The sequence below is a fragment of the Alligator sinensis genome, unplaced genomic scaffold (genome assembly GCF_000455745.1).
Source record: "Alligator sinensis unplaced genomic scaffold, ASM45574v1 scaffold1295_1, whole genome shotgun sequence".
Classification (NCBI taxonomy): domain Eukaryota; kingdom Metazoa; phylum Chordata; order Crocodylia; family Alligatoridae; genus Alligator; species Alligator sinensis.
The window spans coordinates 4,361,892-4,380,869 of NW_005841880.1; the positions used below are offsets into that span (position 1 = coordinate 4,361,892).

General features: G+C 45.7%; 1 protein-coding gene across 1 annotated transcript in view; it reads right to left on the reverse strand.

Moving 5' to 3' along the window:
• Window positions 1-1,309: 1,309 nt before the first annotated feature.
• The window catches only part of RFX2 (regulatory factor X2), an 87,401-nt gene continuing 69,732 nt past the window's right edge, over window positions 1,310-18,978 (reverse strand). The window contains 11 exon segments of the mRNA XM_025196528.1: window positions 1,310-2,478; window positions 2,701-2,743; window positions 5,226-5,379; window positions 5,702-5,722; window positions 5,724-5,902; window positions 7,278-7,427; window positions 8,375-8,472; window positions 10,520-10,671; window positions 14,158-14,270; window positions 14,534-14,652; window positions 18,571-18,686. Coding sequence (XP_025052313.1) covers window positions 2,369-2,478; window positions 2,701-2,743; window positions 5,226-5,379; window positions 5,702-5,722; window positions 5,724-5,902; window positions 7,278-7,427; window positions 8,375-8,472; window positions 10,520-10,671; window positions 14,158-14,270; window positions 14,534-14,652; window positions 18,571-18,686 — 1,255 coding nt within the window. The 3' untranslated portion in view covers window positions 1,310-2,368.

Consider the following 18,978-nt stretch of genomic DNA (forward strand, 5'->3'; position numbering starts at 1 on the left):
TCACAGCAGAAACCCACGTGCCAGGCAGGCAGATGCTGCCTGTGATGCAGCTGCTACTTCATGCTGAACTTGGACACGGGAGGCTAAGTGTGCCTTTGTGAAACGGTCTGAAACATGAGGCCCAAACTGCAGGATCTGACAGCCTGCGGTGACAGCCCATGCATGTCAGCAGCAAAATACAGCTGCATCTGACTGTGCTACGGCTTGAGTAGCTCACGAAAGAGGTGGACACGCATGTTCACTATTCTGCAGGATGGCGTTTGATACATGCTTATTGCTGCTCACGTTTACCTGGGAATTTTGTGCCTATTGGTTTTGGGTATCTATCGAAGCAGCTTGCGCAGTGTTGTGCAACACCACTGCATTCTCACTTCCACTTTTGTGGTAAGAGATCTGACATGCTTAGTTTTTATTAGCCGCAAACAGGACCCAGCCCACCAGCTGCAATTAGCATCAAATTCTGCAGGAGCAAGGAAATGTAAGACTTGGCTGGCTTGATTGACCGCCTTAACCTATCACTGAAGGTTCAACTTCTGCACTGGGCAATGTGCGTTGTCCCTATTTACAAGTCAGCCCCAGCTTTCCCATTTCTCTCTCCTTGCTTTGGTTTACAAGGCGTCCATTGACCTGTGACACCCCAGTGCCAACAAGACTACTGGACAGTGCTGTAGGAATATGTGCGGCTGATGCATGTTTTCCTTTCGGGTCCCATTAGCAATTATCGTAAAGTGTTGCTGCAACTGCGGTACCTTTTTTTGAATTAATACGCATTATTTTTGATAGAACATGCTTTGATATGCAAATGTACAAGAAGATCGGGGTGGGGGGTGGAAATCTCACATCAAGTTCTGGGGGGGGAAAAACCCACCAGAAGTCATAATAAAAGCTACTTATAACACCACATTTATTTACAGAGAGATTTGCACTTTTCTTGCGCAGTTTGGTTTGATGATTGAACGGTCCCTCCCTCCCTCCCCACCCCCTCCCCACCCCCCCATGCCCCGCACAGTAGTTCATGACATAACGTGAACCCTACAGGACACATTGGTGTAAATATACATGTTGAGACCAAACATACCCAAAGTCACGCATGTCCATTGGGTTTGGTCATAGCCATGAGACTGATCTGCAATTGCAAGTGGCATAGCGCGTGGAGCTACCACCGTCGTGGTGACCGCGGACGTGGCCAATGCTCCCCGCTAGGCGTCCGTGACCGCGGTGCGGAAATGGGTTGCTTTGCTCATGTTCAGACCTCGTATTCCGAGTGACAGGCACTGCTGTGTGAGTTCAAACCAGAACGGCAGCCATACATTCAGCAAACCGACCAGACGTCTGCCCTGACCTTTAAAGCACAGTAGGTGCAGAGATTCTTGGACACACTCCCTCTTAAGCTGGACTATCCCACGAGGATCTGCAACCTTCATCCTTTTGTCTTTCAAGGGTTAGCGTTAGGGCACAGGGGGCGACGAGCTGGCTTGGTGACCAGCTGCCCCTTCCTTGGAGTCCTTTGGTATTTCGAGTTGGATGGACAGGTTGGCCCAGGGGCCCCTGGGAGAGCGGCAGGATTCAGAACCATTTACCTGGCAGTCGCAGGGTCATCTACAGACCAAAAGCAATGGTGCACGGCAGGTAACACGAGGCAGGGAGGCAAGCTGCTTCGTGCTGAACCATGCACCGCATTGCCACTCTGCCAGTTGGGATGTGCACGCAGCACGGAGCCCTTCTCTCTAGGTAGGTACAAGAGGATGCTGTATCGTAGTCCCACAGTGTGAATAATTTGGCAAAGGCAGGGCCAGAGTGTGTCCTGAAGGACTGTGGTAGGCACGGCAGGTGGGCTGAGTGTCTTTTGTGGGCACTGGTTAGTCCAAGTTCCATATCACAGTGATAGTCTTAAAGAATAGGGAAGAAACCCAACCCCATCCCCCTGAAACAGAAGCCCCCTTGGCCACTCACCTGACTCCCCTGTACTCCAAAGCAATCCAACCAGTTAAACATGGCTCAGCCACTCATTCCACAATGTCCTGCAGCCAGGGGCGTTCAATCTATTCCCAACGAGAGAGGTGTTGTCCTCTCCTTGGTGGCCCTTTGGACCACCCTTCACCCGTCAACTGTGCTGCTTCTACACAAAGAAAGAGAGCCAGCAGACTTCTACTCCAGCCTGCCCACAAGGATAAACAGCCACCCACTTCCCCACAGCTGCATCCTTTGCATACACTTGCACTGCCCTCCACCCTGCCTTGAATAGAAGTAAACATGAAGATAAACTAAGAGGCACTAATAGCGCAGAATACTAGGATCCTCAGGCTTGCAGCTTTCAAGCCTGGCTCCAAAAGTCTTCATCCAGCTGCAGGAAGCCCAGGTCTCTGCTCTAGATCTCCTGCAGCGAGTGGCCGGGGTCGCTGCGCTCTCGCTTCACTAGCGGCTCGCCCATGCTCCGGGCGTCTGCGTCCACCTCGCTTCCCAAGTCGCTGATGTCATCTGCAGAGGGCGAGTCACAGATCAGCATGTTGAATCACCGGAAGATGGGGAAAAAGGTGCCTCGGGGCATGGTTCCCAGTATTTATCCTGCTGGAGCATTCTGGAAACGGATTGTGCCCTGCGAGTGCCTGAGCGTAGCATCCCCCTCCCCAACCAGTGAGCCCAAACCCTAGGCTAAGGGACCTACATTTAGGAGAGAAGATGCCAATAGCTGGAAGATACCTTTATCTAGCAGCGTTGATGACATGGAGGCCAGGTCACTGAACTGAAAAAGAAGAGATTCTGGATGAGTGAGGTTTGAAGAGCAGAGGGCAGGAGGTACCGGCATGCACCTGCCAGCTCTTTCCAAACTGCTCTGACAGGTCGTTTAAAACACTTAACAGAAACCACAAATCACAATGGCTCATTTCCAAGCACCGCATGTGCTGGGGTCACTTCAGAGACTGTTCAGAGCTGTCAGGGCTTTGATCAATACAGGCCACATGTTGCTGTAGGTGGGTGGAGAGGGTTCCTGTCTAAAATCCAGGAGCAAGCCTTCAGCCAGCATGCACAAAATCCCCAAATCAAGGAGCAGAGCTGGCTTGCAAAGGTAAAAGGAGAAGCTTGGTGGTCCATTTTGGAAACCAGAGCAGACCACCACTGACAGAGGCTTGGTCCTGTGTTTTGTTTGAAAACTGAAGAGTCAACAGCCAAAAGGGACATTACTGTGGCCATCCTCACCAGCCAGTGAAATGCTCTGCTGAGTGAGACATACCAGTCTCTTGCAATTTTACTGTCATGCCACTTGTGCAGACTCTGAGGACAAGGACTGCATGTGACACAGGTGCGCCACGGGGCACGGCAAGATGCTAATGAAGCGGGGTCAGATGGTAAAAGGCACTGCCTGGTTCTGTAGGCGGAGCAGGCAGCAGCAGCAAGAGGTCCCCTCATGCTGCCCTCACCTCTGATTGAGAGGGCCCATCTTCAGGACAGAGGGGAGGGTGTTCTCTCCATGGCCCAGTCAACCTTTGGCCACCGTTTTGAGACTCCCGTCAAGGGACTCAATTTGTGCCAGCAGAGGGGCTAGTGATGGAGAGACCACTCTGGTAGGAATGGCACCATTATCCCAGCCGATCTGCTCACATAAATAGAGTATCCAGGATTTGATACCAATGCAGTCCACAGCCCACTCTAAGGAGGGGGCTAGCTGAGCTGTGAAGCCTGGATGTCTGCTTACAGGGCTTTAAACCCACCATGGCAAACGTCAGATCCTTCTGTAGGTGCTAAATAACCGGTGCTGAGTGACCTGCTAGCATCCAAACTCAGGTACTGGTTTCTTCTATGCTCATGGGCATGAACACTGAGAACACAGAGCTGGAAGGGCCTTTCAGAGATCACCGAGTCCATGGCTCCAAGGTACTTTGCATATATTAGGGCCCCTATCCTTTCTACTCTGCTCCTAGCAGCAGTCAATGGATGATAACAAACACTGCTCACGATGCGTCTGCCATCTTTAAATAGCAACTTTACGTCAGCTGAATTAGTCAGATCCCTTTTTTTGTATCAGATACCACAGCCAGGTCCCGTGCAATGATAAATATTCCTCTCTTACTCTTTGACGTGCCTTATTTTATAGTAATGAGTGCACCACTATGTATCCATGAAAAGCAGAGCCAGACAATAAGCAATAAAAATACTGTGGGGAATTTAAATGGGAGGATGGGATTAGTTCTCTTTTGCTCTCCAGAATCATCCTTCTTTGACAGTTTATGGAATATAAAAATATTTACAAGAGTCTAATGAAGGGAAAGCAAACTGTGAAGCAGTAACAGCCCCAGTTTAGTTTTCGTTAAAATTGGAAACAGAAGTAACCCGAGGCCATTTCGTTTCCTTAAATTTCAATGAAAACAACATTTTTGGAGTGCAGATAATGCCCTGCGGGGTTGAAAACCTGCCAAAAACAGCTGTGGGCTCCCTGGTGAGAAGCAAATTAGAAGCGACTCTAGGCAGAAGAGGGCACTGCCTGGCTGATTTTCCTTGAGTGAATGGCATGAAGAGGAAAGCATATTCTGACAGCCTGGAGTGCATAGAGAAATTGTCGTTTTCAATTAACCCATTTTAAGCTAAAAGGTTATTGATACCAGCAAGAACCTGTCCTATGGAACATTTCATATTGGGACCATTACCCTTTAAATGGACACAGTCATACTGCATTTAGTCAGCTTATGGAGCAATCTGGAAACTGCTGCAGGTACGGACCCCTGTGTCCAAGGATCAGTGCCAAATCTGATAGTTTTATTTGCATGTTTTCTGATCTGTAAAAATGTATGGGTGTTTTTCTTTTCTCTTGAACCCAATGGGGAGAGAAAAAAAGAAAGCTTCAAGAGCGGCCTTGGGTAGTTGGGTGCTCACTGCCACTGAAAGCCAGTTGAAGATGGGCACTTAACTCCCCAAAGTGCTATCGAATGTACTAAACAAATCACATGAAAAGAAAACCTGACTTCCTTCCAGCCATGGGGAGCAAAAGCACCTGTCTTGAGCCAACTTTTGCCCAGCTGGCAGAGGGGTTGAGCACTCACAGCTCCCATTGAGTCAATCAAGAAGGAGATGCCATGAGTCAGGGCCACAAGTACCTCCAGTTAGGCACCAAAATATTATCAGGCCCTTCAGAAACCATGTTCTGAATTCAGTGTGGTGTTCAAGTTGGCAGCGTCCCTTTAAGCCGTGCTGGGTTTGGGTTCTGTTACTAGGGCACAGACAGTTCTCACCTCTCCCATTACAGCAATCGGCGTTTCCCCTGTTGCCTGGGCAACACGATGCTCTACCAGATAAAACATGTATTCGTCATAGAGCAGGCGAATCAGGTGAAAGGAACCAAAGCTGGCAGCGCTGCGCAAGGTGAGGTCACGGATCACCATGGAGCTGGAGAGCAATTGGGAAACAAAATATTTTGGACATGTTTTAGAACTAGATTGTGACTGGTGTGAACACTACACCAAGGAATCGCGTAAGGAATGCCATGTTCTAGCAGGGCCAGTACTATACTTTCATCCTGCACACGAAGATCTCCATAATAACCCCCTGGATTAGTATCCCACTTTAGAGACTGAGGCCCTCCTTGTCTTGGTTCCTCCAATCTCCATTGTCCTGAATCTTCCACACCAGGGTGGAGTGATTTAGCGGAAGACACTTTTTATACCCCAGCCAGGGTCAGATGTGCTTCCAGGACAAGAAGGTAACGTACCTATAGAAGGACCACTTCAGGCCTCGCGGCCTTGGGGAAGCTGGGGCTGCCCTCGTGGTGCTTGAGAACTTGGGTGACAACGTTATCAAGCCAGCTGGCCCACTGGTCCAAAGAGCTCTGCTGCTGTAGTGTGAGTTTGAAGTCCTGCTCCAGCTTCTGCACCGTGCCTTCTTCACACTGGCACACCCATGAGGCTTGCTCCTGGGAGGGCAGAAGGGGAGATTCTAGGAATCAAGGGTTATAAGCACAAACAAGGACTGCTGTTCACTTTTGGTGGGCCTGAACTCGGGAGTGTGACCGTGCTTCTAGCAAAGGAAAAGTTTCCAAGTCAGAGCCAAACCAGGTCTTTTTAAACATATCTAGAGCACAGACCTCAGCTTATGAAGTAATTGCCTCTACAATTCCGGTTTTCATGACGTGCCTTTAGCAGCTACAGCAACTACTTCCCTGGAAAAGTAATACTGTGTTTCATGTGCCTTTAACTTCTTTTAGTACTGCTTAGGAAGCTGGGAATGAGGAGAGACCAGTACAATGTGAAACACCAGCTCTCCACAGGCCAACATAGTTGGAGAATCCCTGAACTAAGGCTTGGGACAGACATTCAAAAAGCCTGAGCCTGAATTGATTCAATTTTTGCAAGTTAGTCTAACCTGGCTAGGCTAAACTGGTTTGTAACTGCACAAACATCCCCTTTGAACTGAAGAAATACAGGCACATGCCTGCAGTGGCTCAGGTTAGAAGCTGGGGGGAACTAGAGTAGCCCTCCCTTCCCTTCTATAGTGCTGAGCCGGGGAAGGGGGCATGGCCAGGCCCTGGCAGGATGCTCTGATTTAGGTAGGGGTTCCCCCTCCCCACCCTCACTTTTGATAACAGAGCATTGAGTTACACAGCAGAGAGTTACACAGAGATTTGTTAGCATTTATCAGCCCATCAAACAAAACAACAGTCTCTCTCATTCATTCAAGCTCTTCTTAAACAACTTTTTCCAAGGAAGGAACAGAGGGGCATTACCAGCTACTGGCTGATTAGCTCCAAAAAGCCGTAAGCCGGCACTGTCTTGTCTGCCTTTGTCCCATCTCCCACAGCATGGACTGTAGTCAGCATGTGGTATGCTAGCTAATGCTGAGAGGTGTCTGTATAAGGCAGAGGGGAGGGGGGAATCCCTGTTTGAGCAGGGAGGGGTGGGGAGTGGAGCAGGGGGAAGCCAGGCAGATGCCTGCAGTCTCTGCCAGAGCTCCAGCCAGGGAGCAGAGGGGCGGAGCTAGCTCTGCTGTGGAGCAGAAAGCCCCGCCCAGAGAGGATGCCCGGATGCTGGGGGACTCTGGTTTAACTTAAACCAGGAAGGGGTCTGGGACAGACATTGCATAAACTGGTTTGACCCAAATCAGTTAAGTCTGATACTATATTCAACCAGGTTTATCTCAAACCAGTTTCAGCCATTTTCAAACTGGTTTATGTGCACTGAACATCTGTTACAGGTTTAAACCAGTTTCTGATCACTTAAACCAGTTTATGTGTAATGTCTGTCCCTAGCCCAAGTGACTGGGCCCAAATAAAGCCTCATGAAGTTGCTTACCTGCACGTTGGCAAAGTCCACCCGGTTGAGGTCACTGAGCATCTGGTTGATCTGGGAAGTGTTCTGGAGCACGGCGCGAGCTGCCTGAGCCAGATGGTTCAGGGATGTGTATCTCCGTAATGTCTGAGCAAAGGCACTCACTACTGCAACCTGTAACAGAGCAAGCCCGGGCACGGGCCATAACAGTTACACATGGACCTTTCAAAATATTTGGACTGCAAGTGCTCAGACACCCCTGGATCTCAAATACATGCACCGTATTCTTCCTTTGCTGCTGCTTCTTCCAGTGTCTGCAAGCCATCGTGAGTGCAACATGCCCATTGCAAGAACCAGCTGCATCTCCCTGTAGCTGTCCATTTACTTTGTCTGGAGCAGCAGGCAGAAGACAAGCCCTGCAAGCCAGGTCAGCAGGATGGGGGCATGTTGCAATCACGTGTGAGAACAAAAGGAAAACTTAAAAAGCTTGGATAAATGCATCAGATTAGACAATGTAATGCTTACGTAACAAAGACAGAACTGAACAACAGGGAAGACGCTGAATTTGGACCAGGCCTACCAATACTGGCTGCACTCCTGCTCTTCCTTCGAGTGGGGCAGGAGTCTATTGCAGACAGTCTGCTGCAGGATGCTTTATCTATTAATTCAGGACGTGGCAGTTGCTCATGGACACAGTGCCTAAATAATCGTTATGCGCGGGTCCTACATCTGGGGCCTGGAATTAGAAATGGCAAATCGTGGCCCCACATGTCTCTCTCAAGAGGCAGCAGCTGTGATCGTATGTCCCCTGAAGAAATCTGACAATGTTTAAGTGCCTGCAGTGATGTGAAAGGGGTTTCTCCCCATGTCTTGTTATTTCAGTCTTGGGTCGCTGTTTATTATGCTGAGTTCAGATTGATGCACACCCAGCTGGACAAGAGGTGAACAGTGCAGATGCGATGGGGTGTAGCAGAGCTGCATTGTTAGAAGGGAGGCCAGTGGACCCATTGCCATGAGCCTGAAATGCCAGTCCAGGGAACCAGTCAAGTAGATTGGGACCATAGTGCAAAACCACAACCAAAAACTCGCCCTGTTTATAACTCACTCCTTTGTCCATTTACCTTTGTCTGGACTATCTGTGGTGGGAAGTCACTCATTGCATTCATCAGCCAACCTTCCAAACTCTTTGCAAAATTGCGGATGGCCTGTGTCAAAGTGCCTACGAGAGAGAAATCAGTTAGAGGGGCTTTTCCAAAGGGCTTGAGCAATCGCTGTCAAACTAAGGCTGCTCTGGCAGTCAACGGTTATGGGATCCACAACCATATCTTGATTTAGTGCCACAGGAGACCAGCAAAGTTAAAGAGAAATCAAAAGAATGCAGCCAGCTATGGGACTGAAAGGCATATCAGGCTGTGATTTTTACACAACAAATCCAAGAGCTCCTTTTTAGTGTTCAAGGAACAGGCAAACATTTTCTGTTACTAGTAGGGTCTGTTCTCTTTGATGTACACATGCAAAGAATAGTAATTAAGTAGTGAGGACCATTTCCAGTCTACTCAGCACAATAAGGATAGTTAGGCTTCCATGCAAGAAGTACTTGCTGGGCTAATAAAAGGGTTTTAATAAAGACCGTGGCTAATATTTTCAAACCTGAACCCCTAAAGATAGGCTCCTAAGTGTGCTTTAGAGTCGACAACTAAATAAAGAGTGCTCCAATCTGTAGAGATGTACTGATGTGAATGGAAACTGAAGAACACTTCTAAAAAAATCAGGCCGCTTATTCTGTTGTCCAGTACAGAATTAGGAGAGCCAATCCACTTACCACACTTCCTCAGATCTGGGTCTCTCTTCTCTTATAAAGCTACACTGCAAAAGCAGTCATGGGTGTGTTATTTTGTTTTTGATTTTTAAATCAAAAGAAAATTCATTGGGTATTTTTCAAATGTCAGGTCAGAACAACAAAAGCTTTTGCAATCTTTGTGCTGGGGTTGTAGTAAACAATCGAACCCCTAGGGATAGGAATAGCAGTGAAATGAAAATAAAAGCCTTCTTTTAAAAAATTGCCATTTGCCCATGATTTCAAATTGGTAAAAGAGGCAGAGGTACCAGGAATTCAGCAGCCGCTCTTCTCATGCATTTCCTGGACAGACCAGGCAACCTGGCAAGGGTGTCTTCCTTGTTGCTCTGCTCCCTGCAGCAGTGAGAACTTGGGGGAAATGGCTGGATGGCCATCAGAGAAGTCGAGCTTTACAATCCCAGCTTTTTTCTATTAAAATGATCCATTTAAAATACTTCTATAGCCCTGACTGCTATAGCTCTCGAGCAGCTCTCATCACTCAGGTATGGCTGGTCCTTGCTAGCGTCCCCTTTTTACAGGGAACTGAGACACAAAGACTAAGTGGCTTACCAGGGTCACATAGGTAGCTTATGGCAAGGCAGGAAATTGAGGCCACATCTTTTCTGACTAGCATCCTATGCTGGTGCTTAGCAGACCAACCTTTTTACCTGGCAAAAGTCAGGCAAGGCAGGCTGCTTTGGTTTTCTGCCTACTCATGGGTGTACTGACAACGGCAACTTGCCAGCGGCACCCGCTGACTAGCAGGTTTTTTTTTCCAGTATTGACTCGGGCTGAGTTTGAACTAATGAATTATGGACTCATCTGGCAAAACACCCAATGCTCAATTCTCACTGCTTTCAGTGAGGCTTAGCATATACACAGGTGGCTGGTTGAATCAGCGCCTTAGACAAATGATACTCCCCAAGGACTATGAACCTATAAAAAAAGAAGCTGCCCAAAAAAGTCCAGGATGCACCATACAGTCAGAACAATCAGACATAACAGAAAGACACATCTCTAAGAAAATATCTAATGAGGATTAACTGTGCTTAAATGCAGTCTATGCATATTAAGCCTATGTCTTTCACCTTGGCTCCTAGCCAAAACTTGAGCCTGGGCTAATGTGATGAACTGAATTTTGCAAGGAGAGGAAAATATATCTATGTCTCCAAGAGCCATGATATCCTGCACAACTAAGAATGATTACAGATAGAGATTGCTGTTGCTATAAGATACAAGTCCCAATTCAAAACAAAAGCCTTCTAAATTAGCCTTTGCAATGGAAATCTGGGGCAAGTGATAGCCAGCCAAGGTGACTCATTGATCTCTGTTGAGACTCAGGAGCAAGACAGCAAGAAACATGAAGGAACAAAAATGGACAAGGGTCCGGGCTGTCAATACTGCTCTGATCATTGCACAAGATACTCACTGGGCACAGGCCGCAGCACGTCAGGGATGAGAATCTCCACCAGGGTCTGATACAGGATGTGATCGCAGCTCCTCATCCACTTCGAGATGGGTTCGTATTTACACAAAGTGATCAGCTTGTCTTTTGAGAGGACCCCTTCATGCTCCTCCTCGCTGCATGGCAGAGAGTAACACGCTGTTAACAGCGGTCTCATTTGGTGTGTGAACAGTTGTTCTGTATTTCTAACGCAAGGAGTTTGTAGGGCAAGACAATTTCTCACGTTCCATCACCAGGAAGGCCTTTGCAGCCTCAGGGAATTCATCCCTCTGAACCTGGACTTGGACAGTTCTGGCCGAAATCTCATCTCACGTCTATATCTTCTCCTCCTCAGTCAGAGTCTCCAAGTCTTGGAGATTGGTCGCAGGTCACTACCAACCCACATTTCCACAACAGTTGCCTTCTCCCTTCTGTCTCAGTGGTTCCTGTGTTCCCTTTCTAAAAAATGCAGCTCAAAACACAACCTTCCTTCAGGAATCAAAACTCGTAGAAGAAGTAATATCTTTTATTAGACCAATTAGATATTTGCAAACAAATTATTTTATTTATTTGCAAGCTTTTGGGTGCGCACACCCTTCATCACGCATAGGAGAGAGCAGAGGTTATAAAAGTTCTCCTAGGTTGAAATGCAAATTCATATTTCATAGGACAGCCCTAAGATGTGGTAAAATCTCCTGTTTGGAATAGTTCATTTTGTCCAAGTTAGGCACAGAGAAAGGTTGAAAAAGTCTTTTTACCTCGAAGTTGTCTGGTGGTAAGCAAGACGTAGAAGCATATTACCATCAGGTTATGACATTTCATATTTCACAGAAGAGTGTAGAGATGGAAAGCTCTTCCGGGTAGGGATTTCTTTTTTGGGGAGGTATCTGTGCGTCTCTGTGAGATGCAAATTCACTCCAACAATGGCAGGAGCCTGCTGTTAGTGTTTCAGGTGGTAAAATGCTTCCTTCTTGTAAAATTATGAACTTGTCATTTTAAAAGGTGGCTAAAATAGGATAACTTCCAAATAAATTTCAAATAAGTTGCTTGCAAATATCTAGTGGTCTAATAAAAGGTATCACCTCTTCCTCGAGTTTTGATTCCTTTCGCCTCTACACCACTATGGCTACAACCTGGATACCTAACCTTCCTTCAGTGCTTTCCACTAGCATGATACAGCAATGCCCGACAATCCCAACCCCTTCCATGGCCCACCTATTCCATTTATATTGATGCAGTCATGTGGACTGAAAGTTTTGCATGCAAGACACACAATCAGATTAACATGCGCTCTCAGGGGTGTAGTGTCAATCAGTATCAAACATGCCTGAAGACCAAATACTGACATTATTTCCAGAGAGGAAAAGCCAACTCCATATTGTGCTAAGAACACGAGGCACTGCCTTCAAGCAAATAAGGTCAACTTTGCCTGCATTAATTTCACTTTATAGATGAACCAAAAGGTCTTTTGCATGACTGAGCCACTAAACATTTGGTTAAGCAGTACAAAAACAGAAGCTGACATCTTATTAATGAACATGCACAAAATCAAATTAGAACCTTTTGAATACTGCGCTGGGAATGGAGGTGCCTGCCTTATAGGATACACCAAACCCATTGGAGCCAAGGCATCACATTTGAATTGCTACTTCACTGTCTAAGACATCCCTCATTGTTGACATAATGAAAGTGCACTGGCATCCTCTTTTAGCAAAAGGATAAAACCATGCTTTGCTTTTCATAGAACTGTATTTTGCATATTGTGTCATATCTGAATTAAAGGTTTTCGCTCCACTTCCTTTTAAAGGTTTATTTATATCCAAGTTCATTATCTGTAGGACGAACTGTAAAACCAGGGTGATTTTCTTTGCTAAAAAGCTTTGCTAAGAGATACTGAATAGGGAGAGCCCCAACTTTTATGACATTGGGCAGCATTTTGGGATGACAAGTATCTTTTAGCCAGCTACCTGTCCTCAGCCACGTGCTGAGGTTGTCAACAGCCAATGCCATCTGCCTTTGCAATTTACTCACTTGGGCCCCAACCCTGCAGATATGTACACACACAGGCTTAATTTTAGAAACTGTGGGTGTTTGTACACGCAGCAATTTTTGCCCTTTTCTGTGCTTTATGAAGAGTTTCACTAAAGTCAACAGACCTACTCTCAGTGCATAAAGTTAAGCACATGTAGGGTCAATCTTATATTAAACAGAGGCTTGGGTCTTCCCAGATTGTGCATCATCCCTGCAATAAGATATATAGATATAGATAGATAGATATCTATATCTCTATAGAGATATCCATCTATCTATCTCTATCTCATTAAAATCTATCTATCTATCTCTATAGAGATAGATAGATAGATAGATAGTTTTTAATGACACCTTGATGTTCTACAATTGTATCCCTATTACAATGCATGCTTATTTCTGTTTCCTACCCATGATCCACCCAAGCTAATTTATTTTACTTCTCAGAGCTAACACAACTACAATGCTTCTGGTGCCCAAGTGAGCTCCTTTCATAGCGTGGGCATCTCCACATGGCACTGCATTGTGCAGTGTGGACATGTCATTAACCAAAAATTATTCAGAATAAGAAATGGGGTTGCACTGCTTCTTTGTAGGGATGCATTCATAGAGCTCTATCTGAGGACAAGACAATAATTTTATGATTATTAGGAGAACAAAGGGATTTTTCTCCTTATTTCCCAAACTTTCACAACCCTTATTCTGAGTATACAACAGCAGCACTGACTATGCTCAGTGAAAGAGGTTACTCCACGGACTTCAACGCAATTCTAACAAGAGACCTTTTCAGTTTCATCTATTTTCACTCACTGTTCATTTCCCTGTCTCCAGGCAGCAGGTTACCAATGCATAAAGGGGAGAATAGGGAATAAAGATGAGCCAGGCCTGAGTACAAAGAGAAAGATCAAAGTAGCATAGTTTGTCATTATCTTCCCCAGGACACAAGGAGTTTTTTTAATTTTGATAGCAACATGAATGAGTATCCCAGTTGGTCTAAATGTCACAGTGATCTTTGCCTTTGAGATGTCATTCTATAACAACACTCAGTAGAGTTATAACTGTCTACTCATATTGGCTTTCTACAAAAACAGCAACCCATGCCTGTTAGTCAAACCCATGGTGTTACATCCATTGTGGATTCATTTCTGGTCATCGAGAGTGTCAGATAAATGCATTGTAAAATCTTTTCATTAACCATTAATTCTACTGCATTTCAGAGAGCTCTGCTTTTGACATTTCATTACTATAGGGGTGGGCAAATATGGCCCGCGGGGCCCCTAAAAAATTTAGAAAATTCATATTTATCTGTCCCTAGCTGCCTGTCATGCGGCCCTTGATGGCTTGCCAAAACTCAGTAAGTGGCCCTCCGCCCGAAATAATTGCCCGGCCCTGCATTACTATAATGCATTTCTTACTCTTTTCCTAGGATAGCACCTGATCCTGCCTGGTATTAAATACCTGCAACCCTTGCAGATCAGTAAGGCAAATCAAAAGGCTTACTGAAGTTATAAAGCTAAACACAGTGGTCTCCAAAAGGGAAAACAGTACTAAGAACTGGGTCGCTCAGTTAGCAAAATTAGGTGTGTACGGTCTACCTGGACGGCATGGGAGTGGAGCCATCGCTAGGTGGTGTTTTAGGACTCCAGAAGGACTGCCACAGCTTCTCAATGTAGTGAAACTGAAGATTCATCACAACATCTAAAGTGGCCTAAAAAGACAGATAACCAATAAAATGCTTTGATAGCATGCTTATGACAAGGCTTTATGGGAGGACAATAGATTACACAAGGGAGAACAATCTATCCCGTGGTGCTATAAGCAGATCACACAAGAAGCAGGTAACTTGGACAACGATAGTTGGCCAACTAGAAACAATCTTGTCCCGAACTCAGCTTCTTACGAGAGCAGGACTGGAGTAGGAAGGGCACGGAAAGTGAGGCCCTGTATCAAAAACAGATCCTGAATGATCACCTCACAGTGTCGTCTGTAAAGAAGCTGAAGAGTCTTTATATCGTTCATGGTGACCCCTTCTTGCAAGAGGGCATTTCCAAGATCAGGTGCTGGGAACTCAGGAAAGCCATGGGTTACATCTAGGGAAAAAGTTTGGGAAAGATGGTGAATTTTAACCAGAACTCAGTGTTTTCTAGGACTGCAATTTAGGATGAGTTTTTGCAACAGCTGGTGGCTATATTTCACATTTCAAATAACTAATGGCTGATAAGTGAAACAAGACTGTTAATGCAATACCTCCATGATTCACTCAATTGTACTTTAAAGGAAAAAAAAAACACCTCAGGCCATTTAGTCACTGGAGAAACGAGAATGTTTTTATCACAGCTACAAGGAAAGAAACATGAATGTATTGTACTTTTATAATGTGCTTCCCATTATATTTTCTCTAAAGTCTGAAGAAACATCCCTCTGGTATTTTAAGACTACAATGGGAAATTTAATTGGATGGCAGACCTCTCCACTGCATTTTAGCGAACTCTTAGAGATGGCTGTCTTTGTGTTGTTGTTAAGACAGTCTGAAAAGAAGAAAAACTGAGACAACCCACCTACAAATTGGTTAAAAGGGAAGTAACTTGGTTCCCACTCTTCTTGTGCCCGATTATATTTCTCATGGATCCCTTTAAAGGGGAAGACTAGCCCCAACTATATCATCCCAGCCAAGGCTTTGTCAAGCCAGGCCTTAAAACCTCCAAGAATGGAGACTGCACCACTTCTCTAGGTAACCCATTCCAGTGCTTCACCACCCTCCTAGCAAGAAAGTTTTTCCTAATATCCAACCTTCCTTGCTGCCACTTGAGCCCATTGCTCCTTGTCATCTGCCACCACTGGGAACAGCCCGGCTCCATCCTCTTTGCAACCCCCTGCAGGGAGTTGAAGGCTGCTATCAAATCCCCTCTGTCTTCTCTTCTCCAGACTAAATGAGCCCAGTTCCCTCAGCCTCTCCTCACAAGTCATGTCCCCCAGCCTCCTAACCATTTGTGTTGCCCTCCGCTGGACTCTCTCCAACTTGTCCACATCCTTTCTGTAGTGGGGGGCCCAGAACTGGACACAAAACTGTCTCAATCCTCCAATTTGTCTAGGTCACTCTGAATCCCAGCCCTGCCCTCCAGTGCATCTACTATTCTCCCCAGCTTGCTATCTGCAGACTTGCTGAGGGTGCACTCTGTGCCATCTTCCAGGTCGCTGATGAAGACATTGAACAAAACCAGCCCCAGGACCAACCCCTGGGGCACTCCACTTGATACCAGCTGCCAACTAGACATCGAGCCATTGATTACTACTCTCTGAGCCTGTTGCTCCAGCCAGTTTTCTGTCCACGCTACAGTCCATTCATCCAATCCATACTTCTTTAGCGTGCTTGCAAGAATGCTTGGGAGACGCTATTAGGAGCCTTGCTAAAGTCAAGGTATATAATGTCCACTGGTCTCCCCACATGCACAGAGCCAGTCATCTCATAGAAGGTAATCACATTGGTCAGGCATGACTTGCTCTTGATGAATCCATGCTGACTGTTCTTGATCACTACCTTCTCCTCCAGGTGCTTAGAAATGGATTCCTTGAGGACCTGCACCTGGATTTTTCTGGGGACTGAGGTGAGGCCGACCAGTCTGTAGTTCCCTGGATCATCCTTCTTCCCTTTCTTAAAGATGGGCGCTATATTTGCCCTTTTCCAATTATCCAGGGCCTCCCCCAATCACCATAAGTTTTCAAAGGTGATGGCCAGCAGCTCTGCAGTCGCATCAGCCAACTCCCTCAGCACCCTCGGGTGCATCCCATCCAGCCTCATGGACTTGTACACATCTAGCTTTTCTAAATAGAAAAGCTTAACCTGTTCTTTCACCACTGCTGGCTACTTGCCTTTTCCCCAAACTGTGCTTCCTGGTGCAGTAGTCTGGGAGCTGACCTTGCCTGTGAAGACCAAGGTAAAAAAGACATCGAGTATTTCAGCCTTTTTCTCATTGTCTGTCACTAGGTTGCCTCCCCCATTCAGTAATGGACCCAACACTTTCCCTGACCTCCCTCTTGTTGCTAACATACCTGTAGAAACCCTTCTTATTACCCTTCACATCCCTTGCTAGCTGCAACTCCACTCCAATTGCACTTTGGCCCTCCTGACTTCACCCCTGCATGCCCGAGCAATAATCTTATACTCCTCCCTAGTCACCTCTTGGAAGCTTCCTTTTTGCATTTCAGCTCAAAGAGTTCTCTGCCAAGCCAAGCTGGTCGCTTGACACATTTGCTATTCTTCCTGCCATTGTGATGGTTTGTACCTGTGCCCTCAGTAAGGTTTCTTTAAAATACAACCAGCTCTCCCGGTCTCCTCTCCCCCTCAGCCTGGCCTCCCAGGGGATCCTACTCATCGGTTCCCTGAAGGAGTCAAAGTCTGCTTTTCTGAAGTCCAGGGTCCATACTCTGCCGCTCTCCTTTCTTCCTTTTGGAAGGATCCTACCTCAATCATCTCATGGTCACTGCTGCCTAAGTTGCCATCCACTTCTACATCTCCCACCAATTCCTCCTTGTTTGTGAGCAGCAGGTCAAGAAGAGCATGGCCCCTAGTTGGCCTCTTCATCACTTGCACCAGGATCTTGTCCCTAATGTTTTCCAAAAATTTGCCTGTGCACTGCTGTGTTGCCCTCCCAGCAGATGTCAGGATGGTTGATGCCCCCACGAGAACCAGGGTCTGGGATCGGGAAACTTCTGCTAGTTGTCTGAAGAAAGCCTCACCTACAGAAATTGGTCTATGTAATGAGTAGTTCTCAACCTTTTTAGACATAGGCAGGTGGCTTATAACTTTTGTGAATTGAGCAGCATCCCATTTCAAAGACTAAACTTATTTATTACAGTGCTTACTTCCTTCCAGAGAAGCCAGGCAGTGAGGGTATGGGAATGGCCAGGGAAGGAAAGCCTGAGCCTGCCCCTATCTCTGCATCTCCTCACACATCACTTATCCCTTCATACTTGCTGCGACACCCTTCAAAGGGTCTCGTGTCAGTGTGGTTGAGAATCACTGGTCTAATATAAGTCACCGTCTTATCTCACAAACTTTGCTTCCATAAATATTAAGAACAGGAGAAAGATTTCCAATAAACTGAAAACTAAGACGAACCTTTGCTGCAATCTCTAATCAAGTCTGGAACTTTTGGAGGCTCAGCAATTTTCAGCAAATGGGTGTTATATTTCTGTTATTTGCCCCAACTAATTTTTCATTACATCTGTGCTAAAATGAACATGTGGTACAAATGCCTGAGCTGCCCAGCTACAACGGTAGGTGCAAATGGAAGGTAAATCATGATTCCATTTTTCAAATACTTCAGGCTGTTATTTTTCCCTATGTTTGAAAGCTCAACCAAGCTGCATGGAGGATTTCAAAGAAAAGATGGCTGTTTCACAATAAAAGATGTGTAAATACATGCTATTTTTAAGAACTGAAACAAGTTACCCATGAGATCTCTGCAACATGGCAAGGAAAATCTGTGCAGTTTGTGAGTTTAAGAGAGAGGCCCCTGTTGCCCATGACATATATTACATGATTAATTTGTTAAATCATGCAGTAAATTTAGACAGGTCACACATGCAAAGTAAAACCAGCCACAAGTGCAAAGTAACTTTCACACAGTTAACTGGTTAATTGTACAATACATTTAGATCAGCCACAGGTGCAAAGTAATTATTACACAATAAAAATGACTATCTAGCTATAAAAAGAACCAAACAGCTTGTAAAGTTAGTACTTGAATGTGTGTAACAACTCGATAGCTGGTTTCTATCCAGCTTTAATTTGAACGTGTAGCAGGGTGTTTAGGAAGAGAAACAGCAAATGAAACAAAGATTGTAGCACCAGAAATACTTATTAGAGTAAAACAGGAAAATGATAAAAAAAGAAGACACCCAGAAGAGTAATAGATTGGGCCAGCTGAGAGAGAGGAGGAGACTTTTCAAGTTAAAAGTTAGTGATGCCTCCTAGAAATTCGGGCATGTCAAGGGAATGGTCTCACCTATGAACTGTTGATGATGCTGACTTTGAGCTGCAACCGACTGCTCTGGAGTACTGTGCAAACCGCTGTTGGAGCTGCTGTCTGCCATGCCGTCCATTTTCTGCGTCGGTCTATACCTAGGAATTCAAAGGCTGGCTTTGCATTATGTAGCACTTAAATGTACAAATACATGGGATGTGTGTGTGTGCACACACTCTAACACACCAAAAAAAAAAAAAAAAAAAAATCAATCACATACCAGTGGAACAGTTTTGCACTGGGAAAAAAAAAAGCATTGGTCATTTGATATGCGAGGATACATTAATCCTTTTATAAATTATAAATAGATTTAATAAAGGGCTGATCAATCATCAGAACGCACAGCAGGTCCACAGATTGTTTGCAAGCATGGTTTGTAATCTGTTTATG